The sequence below is a fragment of the Callithrix jacchus genome, chromosome 12 (assembly GCF_049354715.1).
Source record: "Callithrix jacchus isolate 240 chromosome 12, calJac240_pri, whole genome shotgun sequence".
In the NCBI taxonomy this organism is placed as follows: Eukaryota; Metazoa; Chordata; class Mammalia; order Primates; family Cebidae; genus Callithrix; species Callithrix jacchus.
In genome coordinates, this window is record NC_133513.1 from 22,964,448 (window position 1) to 22,983,357 (window position 18,910).

Below are 18,910 nucleotides of genomic sequence, written 5' to 3' on the forward strand. Positions count from 1 at the left end.
CAATTTAAAAAAGAATACCCTAGGAAACTTTGATATAAAGACTCAATCTATTAAGATCATGGCTTCTACTGCTAAAGGAAAACATTTTGTAGTTGTAAGATTTTGAGAACAGGATCATAAAAAGTCTGGTCGGTACGAGGCTCACACCTGAAATCCCAGCACTTTGGGAGGCCGAGGTGGGTGGATCACAAGATCAGCAGATAGAGACCATCTTGGGCAACATGGTGAAACTACATCTCTACTAAAAACACAAAAATAAGCTGGGTGTGGTGGTATGCACCTGTATTCCCAGCTACTCGGGAGGCTGAGGCAGGATAATCGCTTGAAGCTGGGAGGTGGAGGTTGCAGTGAGCCAACAGCGAGAGCGCACCACTATACTCCAACCTGGGGACAGAACAAGACTCCGCCTCAAAAAAAAAAAAAGTTATTTTCAGCAGTTCTCTCCAAATAAGCCTTGCTCAGTAATAATGAGGATGTTAAAAACTGCAGACAGATGCCTGCACATAAAATCCCACTAGATCTGCGGAATACTTCTGTTTAACAGGGCAAACCTGCTCCCAAACTTAATTCAGCAGCAAGTGTCTACTGAGGACCTACAATGTCAGGCACTGTAGTGGGCACAGCCCATGAGGTGGCACCTCCAGGCTTCTCTAGTGAACAGATTTCCTGAAACATTGACTCTATGGGAGTAGGAGTCCTGCCTATCCTCTCATGTGGGGAGGCGCTGTGGCCCCAGTGCCTAGGTGAATACCTGGCAAAGAGCAGATAATACATTTTTAAGAAATGAATGTTTTAAAATCTGTTAAAAGCTTAGGAGTTAACACATAATTTAGCAAAACTGGGGAAAGGATACCCTTTTATTCACATTATAGCCTTTATTCTTTGACAGGCCATATTGACAAGTTATAATTATTGGAATTTGACATCCTCTATTCATACCCCATATAGTTATGACATAGAGGGTTATGTCAAAGTCCACTGTGAAAATGTAACAGCCCTTTGAAAAACACAGAAATGCAACTGGCAGTAAAGAGGTTCAGACCTATGTGTTGTTTTTTTGAGACATAGTTTCATTCTTCTTGTCCAGGCTGGAGTGCAAGGGTGCCATCTCCGCTCACTGCAATCTCTGCCTCCCAGGTTCAAACGATTCTCCTGCCTAGCCTCCAGAGCAGCTAGGACTGCAGGCGCCCGCCACCACGCCCAGCTCATTTTGTATTTTTAGTAGAGACGGAGTTTTACCATGTTGACCAGGCTGGTCTCGAACTCCCAACCTCAGGTGATCCGCCTGCCTCGGCCTCTCAAAGTGCAGGGATCACAGGTGTGAGCCACTCTACCCAGCCCAGACCTGTGTTTTTAAGGTTTGTTAAACTTGAAGAGCTAATGACTTTATTTTGATCAGAGGTTAAAGAGAATTCCACCTGCAACCCTGACACCTTGCACTTGCTTCTCAGTAGACTGAAGTGTTACAGCTAGTTGTTCCTAACAATCTCCCACAGCGGGAGAATGCAGCGTGGAGTAAGGTACCTGATGGAAGAGAGCCATGGAAAACAATTTTGTGTGAGTGCTTTAGTTCAGTTCAACAAATATTAAAATTGGGCTTCCAGTATGTAACAAGTATTATGCTAGATGCTGGAAATAACCTGAAAAAGGAACCTACCCCCTCTATTCCCTTAAAGATTTATGCTTCTTAAATACAAGAAAGAAAAATATTTAGTTATGATGATACAGATTGCTTAAATTATAGGGAAATATTGCAATGGCACAGTGGTTGCCTCATAAATCCTGGAGAAACTATCAAACTAGGCCATCAATCCTTATGGGGAAATCTGAAAACAGGTTTGTTAAAATGTATGACAGATTTGTCTTTTTGACCTAAAGAAGATGGTGCCGAACACTGCACGGCAACCACTAAGTAGCTTGGAGTCTATAGGCATAATAAGGTGAATTACTTTGGTTAAAGTGATTGCACGTTAATTTAAGAAATTATCTTCCTCCAAAAGAGGTGCTTATTATCCTTTTCTGAATTATTCAAGTCTAGATTCTTTTCTTCTGCCACGTTCGGTTAGCATGAACAAGCATCATGATCATTTAATATTCAACTAAATGAGATGTTAATTTTCACTGCAAGATTAGTGAAAGCATTTACACAAAATTACAGAAACTGAAGATGCCTGGAAAAATTCTTGAGGATTATTCAGTATTCAGCACAGTGGTTAAGAATGTTCTGGAGTCTTAAGGGGAACCCTAGCACTCCCCAACATTACTACCTCTATTGTGTTACCAGGAGAATTAAATGAGCAACTGTGTTATGGGCTTATCAGTGTTAGGCACATAAAAAGTGTTTCCCAACTGCTAGCTCCTATTAGTATGAAAAAAAGGGGGGCCCACTGGTCCCAAAGTGCGGGCCGCTCTACGATTGTTCTCTGGAGACACCACCGGCAGGCCTGTTTCTAAGTGAAAGCTGGCATGCAAACTGAAGTGACAGAGGTAGAAGGGCTCTTCTGCCGTTTCAATTGGCATCTGGTGAACTATGTCTAACAGCTTAACGCCCAATTGAAAAAAGCTGTAAACTAGGATGGAAAAGAAGAGATGGGGTTTGAGCAGTGACTACAATTCCGAGTGTGTGGTTCAAAAAACACTCCCTCCACACTTAGCTTTAGGCAAGCGACTTAACCATTTGAGCCTCCCCTTTCCCATCTGGAAAATGGGGTAACAAAAGTTACTTTCAGTGTAATTGGTTTGTTAGTATCTCAACGGATAAATGCTGGAGGGGATGGACTCCCCGTTTCCCATCATGTGCTTATTTCACAATGTGAGCCTGTATCCAAACATCTCATGTACCCCATAAATATATACACCTATTATGTACCCTCAAACATTAAAAAATAAATTTTTGAAAAGTTACTGCTTCCTGGAGTTCCGTTACGTGCGGAGCACACAGCTCCCGCTAGGCGCAAAACCACCACCACCTGCAGCGGCCGGCCCTCCGCGCTGGCCATGAAAGGCGCTGGGGTCGACAGGCTGCGAGGGGGCGGCTTCCCGGGTTCGGCCACTTACTGCGGGGCACCTGGTTCACCCGGGTCTGTCTTGGAGGAATGCAGCGAAGATTAAACCAGTTAATCCAGGGAAAGCGCTTAAAACGGTGCCTGGCGCGCCGCTGGCCCCCACGCGCCCTGGGGCCGATATTGAACTGCGTATTTGCAGGGCCGTGGGCCCCGCGCCGAGGCTTCCTGCGGGCGGGATCCGCAGGCACCGCCGGCCCCGCCGCCAGGTGCGCCCGAGCCCTTCCCGGCACCTGCATCCTCCACCGCCAGAGAAAGCAACTTTTTAACAGTTCCGCATCGGGAGCCTCCTGGGCCAGGCCGCCACCCGCCCGCCCGAGGGGCGCCCCCGCCCTCACCTTGCTGGAGGTCCTGGTGGTCGTACCACGGTTCGTCCTCCTTCATCTCAAACTCCTCCACCAGGTTTTCCGCCAGCATCTCCGCTGGGTCCTCCGGGGGCAGCGGCTCCCACCGCCGCCGTCCCACCTCAGCCGCTGCCCCGGGCTCTCCCCCGGTCCCTCCGCCCTCAGCCAGAGCCGCCCTCGGGTGGGACGCGCCGCCGCCCAGGCTCCGCCACTCCGCCTCAGCCCTGCTCCCGCCGGCGGCCGCTACCGACCGGCCGCCTCCTTGACTCGCGTCGCGCCACCCAACGGCCCCAACGGCCCCAACGGCTGGGCGTTCCGACGCGAGGGCCCCGAGCCGGCTCCTCACGCCGCCGCCGGGCCCAACGTGGCACTTTGGCAGAACCCTCCCCGGCTGGGGATGCGATTCAAACCCCCGGCGGCTCCTCAACCAATCGGGAGCGGGCCGCTGGCCGAGCGGCAGCGACTTCGCCCAATCGCGTCTCTCCAAAGGCGCGCGGCTCGCCCGGTCTCGAGGGCATGCAGCCAATGTCGGGCCCGGAATAAACAAAGAAGGCGGGGAAAGAGTGAAGGGGTGCGGCCGAAAGCCCGCCCCCTGATCTGCGCGGTGCGGCTCCTAGGAGCGTGTTCTGGGGTCTGGGCTGTGGAGCCCGCCGCGCCGCGTCCTACCCCTGCGGTGGGTGTCCCGAGGCCGGCGCGTCCGTGGATAGGCAACGAGGGCCTGAGGGTCTAGAATTCCGACCTCTGAGAGTTGAGCGGTTGTCCAGGGAAGTCCTTCGTGCCGGCGGGAGGCGCAAGGGTGCCAGAAGCGCTTGGTCCGCCGCCCGCTCGCCCCTCTCGCATCTTGACTCAGATTTGCTCCGAATCTGGCGGGGAGACTCGGGGTCGATCGGGAGTTTAGGGCTAAGAAAACGCCCATTGAGCGGTAGCTTTTGTCTCCTTGATATCTGAGCCCTGGGAATTGTTCTGACGCTCCCTAAAACGGTGGGTGCCAGACCCCCTTGAGAATTTGGGGCGGGGAGGGATGCCCGAAGCAGTCCACTTGGAAGGAAAAAATTGCAAGCAGTGTTGCATACGAGTTTTAAAAGGTACCCGTAGACCACAAGTTAAGCATCTGGGGACATGACATTGCACCTGGAGGGGACAGGCTGCAGCCCCAGCACTTGGTAGCCAGCGAGGCAGAGCACGCTGTCTGTCCTCCACCGACAAAACCCAGCAAATACTGCTCGTGGGTTAAGCTTTTAGCACCATCTTGCAGACAAAGCACGGAAACTCTTAAGCAGGATGACAGACCTGAAGGTCAATGTTCTCAACCTTGAAGTAAAGGCAAAGGTGCAGCCGATGGAAGACAGCAGAACCAGTATCTTGCTAAGTTTGAGCAACAAAACAACAACAAAAAAATCGAGGTTTAAGTATATAATTCAAAGATTAGAACATAAGGTAATAATTGTTAGAAGTGGAGAGGAGTGTTAGTTAAATCCTGATCTATTTTAGCAGTGAGTCGGCAGATAATACCTTACATTGATAATCCAACAAATCGTTTCCACAAATATGGAGAGAGCTGCCAGAACTGAAAATGGGAGCAATTAAGAGTTTCCCTAAGGGGAGGATTGAGTTGGGGCTGGGGACTTTTTGTTATAAACCCTCCTGTGATCTTACTTTTTTAGATACTTGCACAATTAAAAATAAGGGAAATTGTAGGGAAGGAATTGTAGACTCAAGGCTACTTTTGTCTTTCTGTGTAAAAGAATAAAGACGGGTAATTTGAAAGAGAGGGAAACGCATCCTAAATAATTCTTGTGGGTAACAAAATAATTCTTGTGGGTAATAAAATTTAGGTGTCTCTCCACCTCCCATCTTTGCTCAGATCAGTGCTGATGCCTTATCAAACAGCACTTGACTCCAGGGTTACCTTACGCAGAGGCTGTAGGCTACTCTGGAGAAGTCTTGCCAGGGACAAGAAAACCTCCTTACTGTGGAGTTGTTGCCTGAAGTCCTTAAAGGCGACTGCTGAATAGAGTGGAAAGCACAAGGGACCTAGAGTGAGAAAACCTGGAGTTCTTGCCATACTTAGTACCAGCAGAGAAGCCTTTTAGCAAACAGTTTACAGGAAAGATGATTATGTTTGCCTTGCTCACAAAGCTATGTGAATCAAAGACCCTGAAAGCAAGTATTTTGTGCTCTTTTTAAATGTAAGGCTGTGTGCTTGTGATGGATACTGTAAAAGTGCAGGTACCCTTGAGGACCAATTATGAGCATCACAATAATCATAGTAATGGATTATAACCCATTGAATCGAAGAATCCATGAGTCCATACTGATATAAATAAGAAAAGAAAGCTTTCTTACAGTAGGATGCCAAGCAAAAAATGTAGAAGTAATAACAGTGTTAGTCATAATAATAATAAAAGAGGAATGGTAAACTCACAAAACCCTTTCTTCAAAAAGACAAAATGTTACTGGTGCACCTGTAGTCCCAGCTACTTGGGAAGCTGGGGTGGGAGAATTGCTTGAGCCCAGGAGTTCGAGGTTACAGTGAGCTAAGATAGGTGACAACAGAGCAAGACCCTGTCTGGAGAAAAAAAAAAAAAAAAAAAAAAGGCCCAGTGCAGGGGCTCACGGCTATAATCCCAGCACTTTGGGAGGCTGACGTTGGAAATTTGAGACCAGCCTGGCCAATAAGGTGGCCCATCTCTACTAACAATACAAAAATTAGCCAGGTGTGGTGGCAGTCACCTGTAATCCCAGCTATATAGGAGGCCAAGGCATGAGAGTCTTTTGAACCTGGGAGGCCGAGGTTGCACTGCACTCTAGCCTGGGCAATAGAGTGAGACTCTGTCTCTAAAAAAAAAGGAAAAGAAAAAAAGAAAGAAACTGAGGTCCCCTGTGAAGCCTCTTCTACTGCCCTAGTCCATATTCAGATGGAGATATTAGTTCAGAGTTCAACTAAGATCACTTAAAACCAACTATCTTAATCACTACAGATAGAGCCCTTTGGAAAGAGAGCAAGTTGGGTTTAGGAATTGCCAATGGTGATTTGTGGAAGCTGAAGGGCTAGAATCATGCTCCTGCATGATTCTTATCAATGATCTGCATGGTTGAAAGTGCTGACTGTTTGCTCCATGGAAAACAGAAGCTCATTCTGACTTCAAATGTGAATTGAAATATTCTTTAACAATTCTCCATTTTTTTTTTTCTTTTAAGAGTCTCACTCTGTGGCCCAGGCTGGAATGCAGTGGCACCATTTCTGCTCACTGTCACCCTCCCAGGTTCAAGTGATTCTCATGCCTCAGCCTACTGAGTAGCTGGAATTACAGGCATGTGACAACACATTCAGCTAATTTTTGCATTTTTAGTAGAGTTAGGGTTTAGCCATGTTGGCCAGGTTGGTCTCAAACTCCTGGTCTCAAGTGATCTGCCTGCCTTGGCCTCCCAAAGTGCTAGGATTACAGGCATGAGCCACTTCGCCCAGCCAACAATTCTCCTTTAGAAAAAAAAAAAGAAAGAAAGATGGAGAATTAAAATTACCGATAGTTTAAAAAGCAGAAAACCCCACAAGCTTTATGTCTTTTGATGTGTTGTTGGGTGCTTTTTAAGGACACTATTTAAGGAAACTTCTTTTCCCCTGGAAAATTTTGAACAAAAATTGCATTGAAAAACTTGTGTCAGTTTCCAGTGCTAAATTTGGAGGAATTTCCATTGTTCTTTTAGAGTCTACTTAGTCATAGATTAGAAGCAATCCTAAGTAACCTTTTCAGCAACATTAATATTATTTGGTTTAATAGGTTAGTAAATAACTACCCAAGCTGATTCCAAAATGAGAACTTTTTTTAAAACCGAATGTTTAATACATTTATAGGAAGAGAAGGAATAGAGTAAGGATTAAAATAATTACATTAAACATTTATGTAAAAGATGTGTCATTTTTCAAAGATGTTTCCTCCTTTTCCCTATCTTTTAAAATCTTCCTCAGAGCAATGAATAGTAATTACTACATTTGTGGACAAGCTGCTCCACTGTGTTGGACAGTAATTATATCTTTATGTTTCACATCATTTATTACCTCCCAAAATTCTACCTTCATTTTCCTGCACAGTTTCACTGCACTGTTTCACATAATTGTACTCCACTCAAATTAGAAGAGCCCAAAGAAATTAGAGCAAACAGCAGTCAAATTCACATGAATTAGATAGAGAACCAAAGATTTTAAAGTGCTGATTTAGTAATATAATGTCTATTAGCATAAGCCTTCTATTTAATCATATTATTAAAACAGCAATAATAGAAATGAAAGCTACATCAATGAAAAAGGAATTTAGGAATGAGGTCATTAAAATAGCTAACTACATTTTACATACAGATATATATTACCTGATTAGTATCAGGTACTTGCCCAGCTTAACTAACCATTGCAACATTTTGCTACATTTTTTTTTTTTTTTGAGACAGAGTTTCGCTTTTGTTACCCAGGCTGGAATGCAATGGCACAATCTCGGCTCGCTGCAACCTCCGCCTCCTGGGTTCAGGCAATTCTCCTGCCTCAGCCTCCTGAGTAGCTGGGATTACACGCATGCGCCACCATGCCCAGCTAATTTTTTGTATTTTTAGTAGAGACGGGGTTTCACCATGTTGACCAGGATGGTCTCGATCTCTTGACCTCTTGATCCATCGGCCTCGGCCTCCCAAAGTCATTTTGCTACTTTTTAAGTCTTTCTGTTTGTTTTTGAGACAAGATCTCACTCTCACCCAGGTTGGAGTACAGTGGTGCTGTCAGCTTACTGAAGCTTTCACCTCCCGGGGCCCAGGTGATCCTCCTACCTCAGCCTCCCTAGTAGCCGGGAGTACAGGCATGTGCTACACACCTGGCTAATTTTTCTATTCTCTGTTGAGATGGGTTTTCACCATGATGCCCAAGTTGGTCTTGAACTCTGTGCTCAAATAATCTGCCTGTCTCGGCCTCCCAAAATGCTGGGATTACAGGCCTGAGTCACCATGCCTGGCCAGCTTTTTGTTTTCTATATAAAATATTTTGTGATAAGCAAGATCAGATTCAGAAATCCTTTGTCTTTGGCTGTAAAGAGTAAATGCTCTTGTTCTTTTGTGTTTTATTGCTATGATAAAGTCATGGAAGGAGAGTTTTTAGGTAGCAATGGGGGCTTTAAAAAAATTGTAAGCAGTAATTTTTCACTGCTTTTTAATACATCAGTATCAAACTGAAGTAAGTATACTAATCTAAAGCAAAATATTAATGGCTCCTTTTGCAGAAGGTAATAAAGATTTTTACTTCCTCCATGCAATATGTAAAAACAAAGAGAAGTTCAGTTTTTTTTTTTTGGAAACAGTGTCTCTGTCACCCAGGCTAGAGTGTAGTGGCATGATCTTGGCTCATTGCAACCTCCACCTCTCAGAATCAAGCATTCTCCTGCTCATTCTTCTACTCTCTCTCCTGAGTAGCTGGGATTACAGGTGCCTGCCACCACATTCAGCTAAATTTTGTATTTGTTTTTCTTTCTTTCTTTCTTCTTTCTTTTCTTTTCTTTATAAAAAGGGTGAGGCGGTGCCTCACCTGGGAAGTGCTAAGGGCTGGGGAACTCCCTCTTGTAGTCAAGGGAAGCCATTAAGGACTGTCCCCTGTACTCCAGCCCAGATACTGCACTTTTCCCATGGTCTTCACAACCTGCAGACCAGGAGATAAATTTTGTATTTTTAGTAGCAATGTGGTTCCACCATGTTGGCCAGGCTGATCTTGAACTTCTGACCTCAAGTAATCTGCCCACCTCAGCCTCCAAAGTGCTGGGATTATAGGCATGCGCCACCACATCCAGACAAGAAGTTCAGACTATAGAGTTTTTCAAAATGCCATTGAAACCTTATATTCTTATGTTTCATACAGGCTGTGTATTTAAATGTTTGAAAAAAATTTTGAAGTAAACTCTCAGAAAGCTTATGGACTTTTGTAGAATTATAAGTTTACAAACACCTGCCATGTGTCTTAATTATAGATCAGATTAGAAAGGTATGGCATGATTCTTGTTTTAGCATGCCTGAAATAAAACTAAGAAAAACAAGATTGCCTAGGTTTTTGTAGGCTACATTTGTGTCTTGGCTTTTAGTTCTACTCTCTCCCTTGTAGACTCTTTCAGTAACTTTAAAGCATCTAGCCTCAGTCTTCATTCTCAGGGATGAACTCCTTAGAGTGAAGTCTTTACTAACCATTCCCAGCATTTTGAAAACAGAATTCCTATTAAAGTAAAAAATGCTGGCTAGGCTGGGTGCAGTGGCTCACACCTATAATCCCAGCACTTTGGGAGGCCAAGGTGGGCAGATCACTTGAGGCCAGGGGTTCAAGACCAGACTGGCTAACATGGTGAAACCCTGTCTCTACTAAAATGCAAAAATATTAGCCAGGCATGGTGGTATGCACCTGTAGTCCCAGCTACTCAGGAGGCTGAGGCAGGGGAATTGCTTGAACCCAGGAGGTGGAGAGTGCAGTGAGATCACACCACTGCACTCCAGCCTGGCAACAGAGCGAGACTCCATCTCAAAAAAAGAAAAATGTTGGCTGGCCTCTGCACAGTAGAAGTTTTGAAGTGCTTAAGAACTGTATCGGGGACCGACTCAAGATGGCGCGGTGAGAACAACCCAGGATTGAAGCTCTCGGTGAATGCGCGGAGGGTGAGTCAGGGCCACATTTCCAGACGGATCTTTGTTGCCCACAGAACGGGGAAATTCCCAGGTATAAAAGAGACGTGGGGCGCCAGCGCAGTGGTTCTGGCTGGTGCAGCCAGCGGCCAGCGTTGCAGTGCAGCGGCGCTCCAAAGCGCTCCGCACAAAGTGCACGGGTCTGGGTGCCCTGTTGAACTGGAAATCTGAGACTTGAGAGGGCAGATTGGCATATCCATCTGATTGAACAGGACTTGAACAGTGAGCCAGGCCAGGAGATTCCAGGGAAATGGCGTTTGGGCCAGCACAGTGGGACAAACAAAACGGTGATTCCAAATGCTCCAGGTGGAGAGTTTCACTGCGGCCACAGCTGAACCCAGGACGGTGTAGCTCGGTGGGGGAGGGGCGTCTGCCATTACCGAGGCAATCCGCCCCTACTGAGGTACACTCCCATTGCTGGCACAGCCTGCCATTGCCGAGGCAACCCGCTACAATAGAGAGACTCTGCCACAGGGCATAGCCCATGGCAGCAGGACAGAGACTGCAGCAGCAGGGCAGAGCCTGCAGCAACAGGGCGGACCTCACACCAGGAGGGTGGAGCCTCGGCAGGCAAATAGTGACTAGACTGCCTCCTAGCTGCGCAGGACAGCGCAACGGACACTGACAAAGAAAGCCCCAACCCCCCGAGACAGAGCATCTGAGAAAAAAAGGGTTTTTTTTTTTTTTATGAGTTCTGCTGCAGCCGAATTAAACGTAGCAGCCTAACAGCCGTGAATGAACAACAGAGCTCACAGCTCAGCACTTGAGCTCCTATAAAGTACAGACTGTCTCCTCAAGCAGCTCCCTGACCCCTCTATATCCAGAAGACTGACATTTGGCAGGCATCATTCTGGGACAAAGATAGCAGAAAAAGAAACTGGTAGCATCCCTCACTGTTCCGCAGGTGCTATAGGTGCACCCCCAGACTAGCAGGGCCTGGAGTGGACCTCAGCAGTCGTACAGTGGAAGGGCTAGACTGGTAGAAGGAAAACCAAGTAACAGAAATACTTCATCATCAACAATCTGGGCGTCCACTCAGAGACCCAATCGAAAACTCAGCAACTACTCAGACGACAGGTGGATAAATCCACAAAGATGGGAAGAAACCAGCGGAAAAAGGAGGAAAACACCCGAAACCAGAACACCTCGCCTCCTACAAAGGACCAAAACTCCTCACCAGTAAGGGAACAAAGCTGGACAAAGAATGACTGTGACGAAATGACGGAATTAGACTTCAGAAGGTGGATAATGAGAAACTTTTGTGAGCTAAAAGAACATGTTTTAAATCAATGCAAAGAAACTAAGAACCTTGAAAAAAGATTCGAGGAAATGATAACAAGAATGGATAACTTAGAGGGGAATATGAATGAATTGAAGGAGCTGAAAAACACAATATGAGAACTTCGTGAAGCATGCACAAGTTTCAAGAGCCAAATTGACCAAGTGGAAGAAAGAATATCAGAAGTCGAAGATCAACTCAATGAAATAAAACAAGAAACCAAGAACAGAGAAAAAAGCACAAAAAAAAAATGAACGAAGTCTCCAAGAAATGTGGGACTATGTGAAGAGACCAAACCTACGTTTGATAGGCGTACCAGAATGTGACGAAGAGAATGAATCCAAGCTGGAAAATGCTCTTCAGGATATTATCCAGGAAAATTTCCCCCACCTAGCAAGACAGGCCAACACTCAAATGCAAGAAATACAGAGAACACCACAAAGATATTCCGCAAGAAGAGCAACCCCAAGGCACATAATCATCAGATTCACCAGGGTTGAAATAAAGGAGAAAATACTAAGGGCAGCCAGAGAGAAAGGTCAGGTCACCCACAAAGGGAAGCCCATCAGATTCACAGCAGATCTCTTGGCAGAAACTCTACAAGCCAGAAGAGAGTGGGGGCCAATATTCAACATCCTTAAAGAAAAGAACTTTCAACCCAGAATTTCATATCCAGCCAAACTGAGCTTCATAAGTGAAGGAAAAATAAAATCCTTTGCAAATGAGCAAGTACTCAGAGATTTTGTCACCACCAGGCCTGCTTTACAAGAGCTCCTGAAAGAGGCACTACACATAGAAAGGAACAACCAGTACCAACCATTCCAAAAGCACATTACATGCTAAAGAGCATCAACATAATGAAGAATCTACAACAACTAATGGGCAAAACAGCCAGCTAGCATCAAAATGGCAGTATCAAATTCACACATAACAATATTAACCCTAAATGTAAATGGACTAAATGCACCAATCAAAAGACACAGACTGGCAAATTGGATAAAAATCCAAAACCCATCAGTGTGCTGTATCCAGGAAACCCATCTCACATGCAAGGATACACAAAGGCTCAAAATAAAGGGATGGAGGAAGATTTACCAAGCAAATGGAGAGCAAAAAAAAGCAGGAGTTGCAATTCTCATCTCTGATAAAATAGACTTTAAAGCAACAAAGATCAAAAGAGACAAAGAAGGCCATTACATAATGGTAAAAGGATCGATACAACAAGAAGAGCTAACGATCCTGAACATATATGGACCCAATGCAGGAGCACCCAGATACATAAGGCAAGTTCTTAATGACTTACAAAGAGACTTAGACTCCCACACAATAATAGTGGGAGACTTTAATACTCCACTGTCAATATTAGACAGATCAACCAGACAGAAAATCAACAAGGATATCCAGGGCTTGAACTCAGACCTGGAGCAAGCAAACCTGATAGACATTTACAGAACTCTCCACCCCAAATCCACAGAATACACATTCTTCTCAGCACCACATCACACCTACTCTAAAATTGACCACATAATTGGAAGTAAAGCACTGCTCAACAAATGCAAAACAACTGAAATCATAACAAACAGCCTCTCAGACCATAGTGCCATCAAGTTAGAACTCAGAATACAGAAACCAACCCAGAACCGCACAGCTTCATGGAAACTGAACAACTGGCTCTTGAATGTTGACTGGGTAAACAATGAAATGAAGACAGAAATAAAGAAGTTCTTTGAAACCAATGAGAACGAAGACACAACATGCCAGAACCTCTGGGACACATTTAAAGCAGTCCCTAGAGGAAAGTATATAGCAATAAGGGCCCATATGAGGAGAATGGAGAGATCCAAAATTGACACTCTATCGTCAAAATTGAAAGAGCTAGAGGAGCAAGATCAAAAAAAAACTCAAAACCCAGCAGAAGACAAGAAATAACTAAGATCAGAGCTGAACTGAAGGAGATTGAGACACAAAAAACCCTTCCAAAAATCAATAAATCCAAGAGCTGATGTTTTGAAAAGATCAACAAAATAGACAGACCACTAGCCAGATTGATTAAAAAGAAAAGAGAGAACAACCAAATAGATGCAATAAAAAATGATAAAGGGGAAATCACCACAAATTCCACAGAAATTCAAACCATCATCAGAGAATATTACAAACAACTCTGTGCACATAAACTAGTAAACCTGGAAGAAATGGATAAACTCCTGGACTCCTGTGTCCTCCCAAGCCTAAACCAGGAGGAAGCTGAAACTATGAATAGACCAATAACAAGGTCAGAAGTCAAGGCAGCAATTAAGAGCCTACCACTCAAACAAAGCCCAGGTCCGGACGGATTCACAGCCGAATTCTACCAGACACACAAAGAGGAGCTGGTACCATTCCTTCTAAAACTATTTCATACAATCCAAAAAGAGGGAAGCCTTCCCAAATCATTTTACGAGACCAACTTCATTCTGATACCAAAACCCGGCAGAGACCCAACAAGAAAAGAAAACTTCAGGCCAATATCCATGATGAACATAGATGCAAAAATCTTCAATAAAATATTGGCAAGCCGATTGCAACAGCACATCAAAAAACTTATTCATCATGATCAAGTAGGATTCATCCCGGGGATGCAAGGCTGGTTCAACATATGCAAGTCTATCAACATAATTCACCACATAAACAGAACCAAAAACAAAAACCACATGATTATCTCAATTGATGCAGAGAAGGCATTTGACAAAATTCAACAGCCCTTTATGCTAAAAACCCTCAATAAACTCGGTATCGATGGGACGTATCTCAAAGTAATAAAAGCTATTTATGACAAACCAACAGCCAATATCATACTGAACGGGCAAAAACTGGAAGCATTCCCTTTGAAATCTGGCACTAGACAAGGATGTGCTCTTTCAACACTCCTATTCAATATAGTACTGGAAGTTCTAGCCAGAGCAATCAGGCAAGAAAAAGAAATAAAGGGTATTCAAATAGGAAAGGAGGAAGCCAAATTGTCTCTATTTGCAGACAACATGATAGTATACCTACAAGACCCCATCACCTCAGCCCAAAAACTCCTGAAACTGATAAGCAACTTCAGCAAAGTCTCAGGATATAAAATCAATGTGCAAAAATCACAAGCATTCCTCTACACCAATAACAGACTTAAAGAAAGCCAAATCAAGAACGAACTGCCATTCACAATTGCTACAAAAAGAATAAAATACCTAGGAATACAACTCACAAGGAATGTAAGGGACCTCTTCAAGGAAAACTACAAACCACTGCTCAACGAAGTAAGAGAGGACACAAACAGATGGAGAAACATTCCATGTTCATGGTTAGGAAGAGTTAATATCGTGAAAATGGCTATACTGCCCAAAGTAATTTACAGAATCAACGCTATCCCCATCAAGCTACCATTGACATTCTTCACAGAACTGGAAAAAACCACCTTAAACTTCATATGGAACCAAAAGAGAGCCCACATAGCCAAGTCAATTCTAAGCAAAAAGAACACAGTGGGGGGCATCACACTACCGGACTTCCAACTATACTACAAGGTTTCAGTAATCAAAACAGCATGGTACTGGTACCAAAACAGAGATATAGAACAATGGAACAAAACAGAGGTATCGGAGGCAACACAACATATCTACAACCATACAATCTTTGATAAACCTGACAAAAACAAGCAATGGGGAAAGGATCCCCTGTTTAATAAATGGTGCTGGGAAAACTGGCTAGCTATGTGCAGAAAGCAGAAACTGGACCCCTACCTGACATCTTACACTAAAATTAACTCCAGATGGATTAAAGACTTAAACATAAGACCTAACACCATAAAAACCCTAGAAGAAACTCTAGGCAAAACCATCCAGGACATAGGAGTAGGCAAGGACTTCATGATCAAAACACCAAAAGCATTGGCAACAAAAGCCAAAATAGACAAATGGGACCTAATGAAACTCCACAGCTTCTGCACAGCAAAAGAAACAGCCACTAGAGTGAATCGGCAAACAACAGAATGGGAAAAAATTTTTGCAGTTTACCCATCTGACAAAGGGCTGATATCCAGAATTTACAAAGAACTCAAACAGATTTACAGGAAAAAAAACAAACAAGCCCATTCAAAAATGGGCAAAGGATATGAACAGACACTTTACAAAAGAAGACATATATGAGGCCAACAATCATATGAAAAAATGCTCATCATCACTGGTCATTAGAGAGATGCAAATCAACATTGAGATACCATCTCACACCAGTTAGAATGGCGATCATTAAAAAATCTGGAGACAACAGATACTGGAGAGGATGTGGAGAAATAGGAACACTTTTACACTGTTGGTGGGAGTGTAAATTAGTTCAACCATTGTGGAAGACAGTGTGGCGATTCCTCAAGGCCTTAGAAATAGAAATTTCATTTGACCCAGCAATCCCATTACTGGGTATATATCCAAAGGACTATAAATCGTTCTACTATAAGGACACATGCACACGGATGTTCATTGTAGCACTGTTTACAATAGCAAAGACCTGGAACCAACCCAAATGTCCATTGATGATAGACTGGATTGGGAAAATGTGGCACATATACACCATGGAATATTATGCAGCAATCAGAAATGATGAGTTCGTGTCATTTGTAGGGACATGGATGAATCTGGAGAATATCATTCTCAGCAAACTGACACAAGAACAGAAAATGAAATACCGCATATTATCACTCACAGGCGGGTGATGAGCAGTGAGAACACATGGACACAGGGAGGGGAGTACTAAACACTGGGGTCTATTGGGGGGAAAAAGGGAGGGCCAGCAGGGGGTGGGGGAGCTGGGGAGGGATAGCCTGGGGAGAAATGCCAAATTTGTGTGAAGGGGAGAAAGGAAGCAAAACACACTGCCATGTGTGTACCTATGCAACTGTCTTGCATGTTCTGCACATGTACCCCAAAACCTAAAATGCAATAAAAATTTTTTTAAAAAAAGAACTGTATCATGATGAAAACAATCAGATTTGTATTTTTTTTTTTTATCATTACAGGAGAATCTACAAACATTTTAAGAATACAAATGCAAGGCCAGGCATGGTAGCTCATACCTGTAATCCCAGCACTTTGGGAGGTCAAGGCGGATGGATCACCTGAGGGAGTTTAAGACAGCCTGATCAACATGGAGAAACCCTGTCTCTACTAAAAATACAAAATTAGCCTGGTATGGTGGTATGTGCCCGTAATCCCAGCTACTCGGGAGGCTGAGGCAGGAGAATCACTTGAACCCGGGAGGCGGAGGTTGTGGTGAGCCAAGATTGTGCCATTGCACTCCAGCCTGGGCAACAAGAGTGAAATTCTGTCTCAAAAAAAAAAAAAAAGAATACAAATACACATGGGCAAAATATTCTTTATTCTGCAGACAATGCTTTGTATGTATATGGGTTTGATAACCCATCTTTAAATAATTCTAGGACCCTGTCACTCAGAATTAAGAGTCTTTTTTTTTTTTTTTTTTTAATTTGAGACAGTGCCTTGCTCTGTTGCCCAGGCTAAAGTACACTGGCAAGATCATAGCTCATTGCAACCTCAAACTCCTTGGCTCAACCAGTCCACCTACCTCAGCCTCCCAAGTAGCTAGGACTACAGATGTGCACCACCACACCCAGCTGAACTATAATCATTCTTGGGTCTACGTGGTGCAAAGTGAAGTGTAGGGACCTTGAATAATTTGGTCATTTGACCCAAATGCCCACTTTTTCCTTCTGACTTGTCCTCTTTTCCCCTAAGAAATTTGGCAATGTAGACAGAATTGCTTGCTTAATTCTGTTTCTGTATCTCCAAAGTTGAAACAGAGGCCCAAGGATTACTCAAGCAAGTAACATCCTTTGAGTTATCTGAATTTATGTCTGTTTTCTGACTCAGTAAGATGAGGAGAACTGGCTAAATATTCCAGTAAGCCAGGAATAGAACAGAAAAATCATGGTATCTCCTTTAAACTATAGTCAAGATTAAAAGGAAGATGAATCTATGCCTTCCTCTGGCTTGGTTAGCCATTTCCTGTTTCCACTTATAAAAATCAAAGGGTAAGACAATAGGCTAGCTTTAAGAGAGGCCTGTACAAGGATCTCAGCAAGGATCAGAATGTGTTATTTCTGTACCCATTGCAGTTATGTCCTTGTGGTCAAAGCTACAGAAGATCAAGAATAAGTCTTCAAATGCAAGTCTGTACTACTGAATAAACAACTTTATACTAAGATGAGGGGCTTATTTTCTTTTTGACTTGAGCAAAAGGCTGCCGCCTTGTTGTTCTGTTTCTGTTGCACCCTCCCAAGTAGGGAGGATAATAATAACGTAAACATATCTCCTAGACACTAGTTAACCATGTCCAAGCTCTTGGATAAATCCCACTTTATTTCATATACTTTTTTGAGGTGGAGTCTTGCTCTGTCGCCCAGGCTAGAATACATTGGTGCCATCTCAGTTCACTGCAACCTTTGCTTCCCACATTCAAGTGATTCTTCTGCCTCAGTCTCCTGAGTAGCTGGGACTACAGGTGTGTGCCACCATGCCTAGCTAATTTTTGTATTTTTGTGAAGATGAGGTTTCACCCTGTTGGCCAGGCAAAAATCCCACTTTATAAGTTCAAAGAGATATTAAAAATATAAATGGAGTCATACTCTATGCAAACTTGGTTTCCTGGCAAGCATCTCAAAAAATATTGAGTGAGGAAGGAAGGTGTTAAATCCGGCGACATACTCACAGCTAGTAGGTTTAGACTCTTATTTAACTAAAATTAAGTACCAGCCAGCAGTGTTTGCCCCCTTTCCACTACTGCACAGTGAATTTTAACCTTTTTTTGTTTTTAAACAAAGGGAAGAAGGGTTCCTCTGCATGGAAAATGACACTTTTAAATATCTAACCCATTGCTTGGGCATACTCTATGATGACATTAGGGACTGAAATGCTGAATTCTGTCTTCAGTTTCTACTATGTGAAACTTTTTCTACAGCTATACAAGATTTCAGAAGTGGCCTTTTATCAAGGCCAGACGAGATGGAATCTTTACTTCCTTTCACATGGGACAGATCTCCTTCCTTTGAGAGAAAGATACATTTTTATTTTTTATTTTAGTTTTTGAGACAGAGTTTTGCTCTGTCACCTAGGCTGGAGTTCAGTGGCACTATCTCGGCTCATTGCAACTTCCACCTCCCCAGTTCAAGTTATTCTTCTGCCTCAGCCTCCCAAATAGCTGGGATTATAGGCCCACACTACCATGCCCAAAGAATTGTTGTATTTTTCGTAGAGATGGGGTTTTGCCATGTTGGCCAGACTGGTCTCCAACTCCTGACTTCAGGTGATCCACCTGCCTCAGCTTCCCAAAGTGCTGGGATTACAGGTGTGAGCCACGACACCCGGCCAAAAAGAGATTTTTTAAAAATTGCTATTTAAAATGTAAAGGCATTAGAATTTAAAGAGTAGGTTTAGGTTGTCTGGAAAATTATGTGGAAAAATCCAAATTATTACTAAGATATCCTCTCTCTCTCT

General features: G+C 43.7%; 1 protein-coding gene across 3 annotated transcripts in view; it reads right to left on the reverse strand.

Moving 5' to 3' along the window:
- CDR2 (cerebellar degeneration related protein 2) overlaps nt 1-18,910 on the reverse strand; it is a 124,631-nt gene that overhangs the window by 25,002 nt on the left and 80,719 nt on the right. Inside the window, exon 1 of one of the 3 annotated variants that reach the window (XM_002807405.5) lies at nt 3,401-3,783. The exons of the other annotated variants lie outside the window; for them this stretch is intronic. Within the exon in view, the coding sequence (XP_002807451.3) occupies nt 3,401-3,479 (79 nt within the window). The 5' untranslated portion in view covers nt 3,480-3,783. Of the gene's footprint in view, nt 1-3,400; nt 3,784-18,910 lie in introns of those variants that run through there. 3 annotated transcript variants of the gene reach the window in all.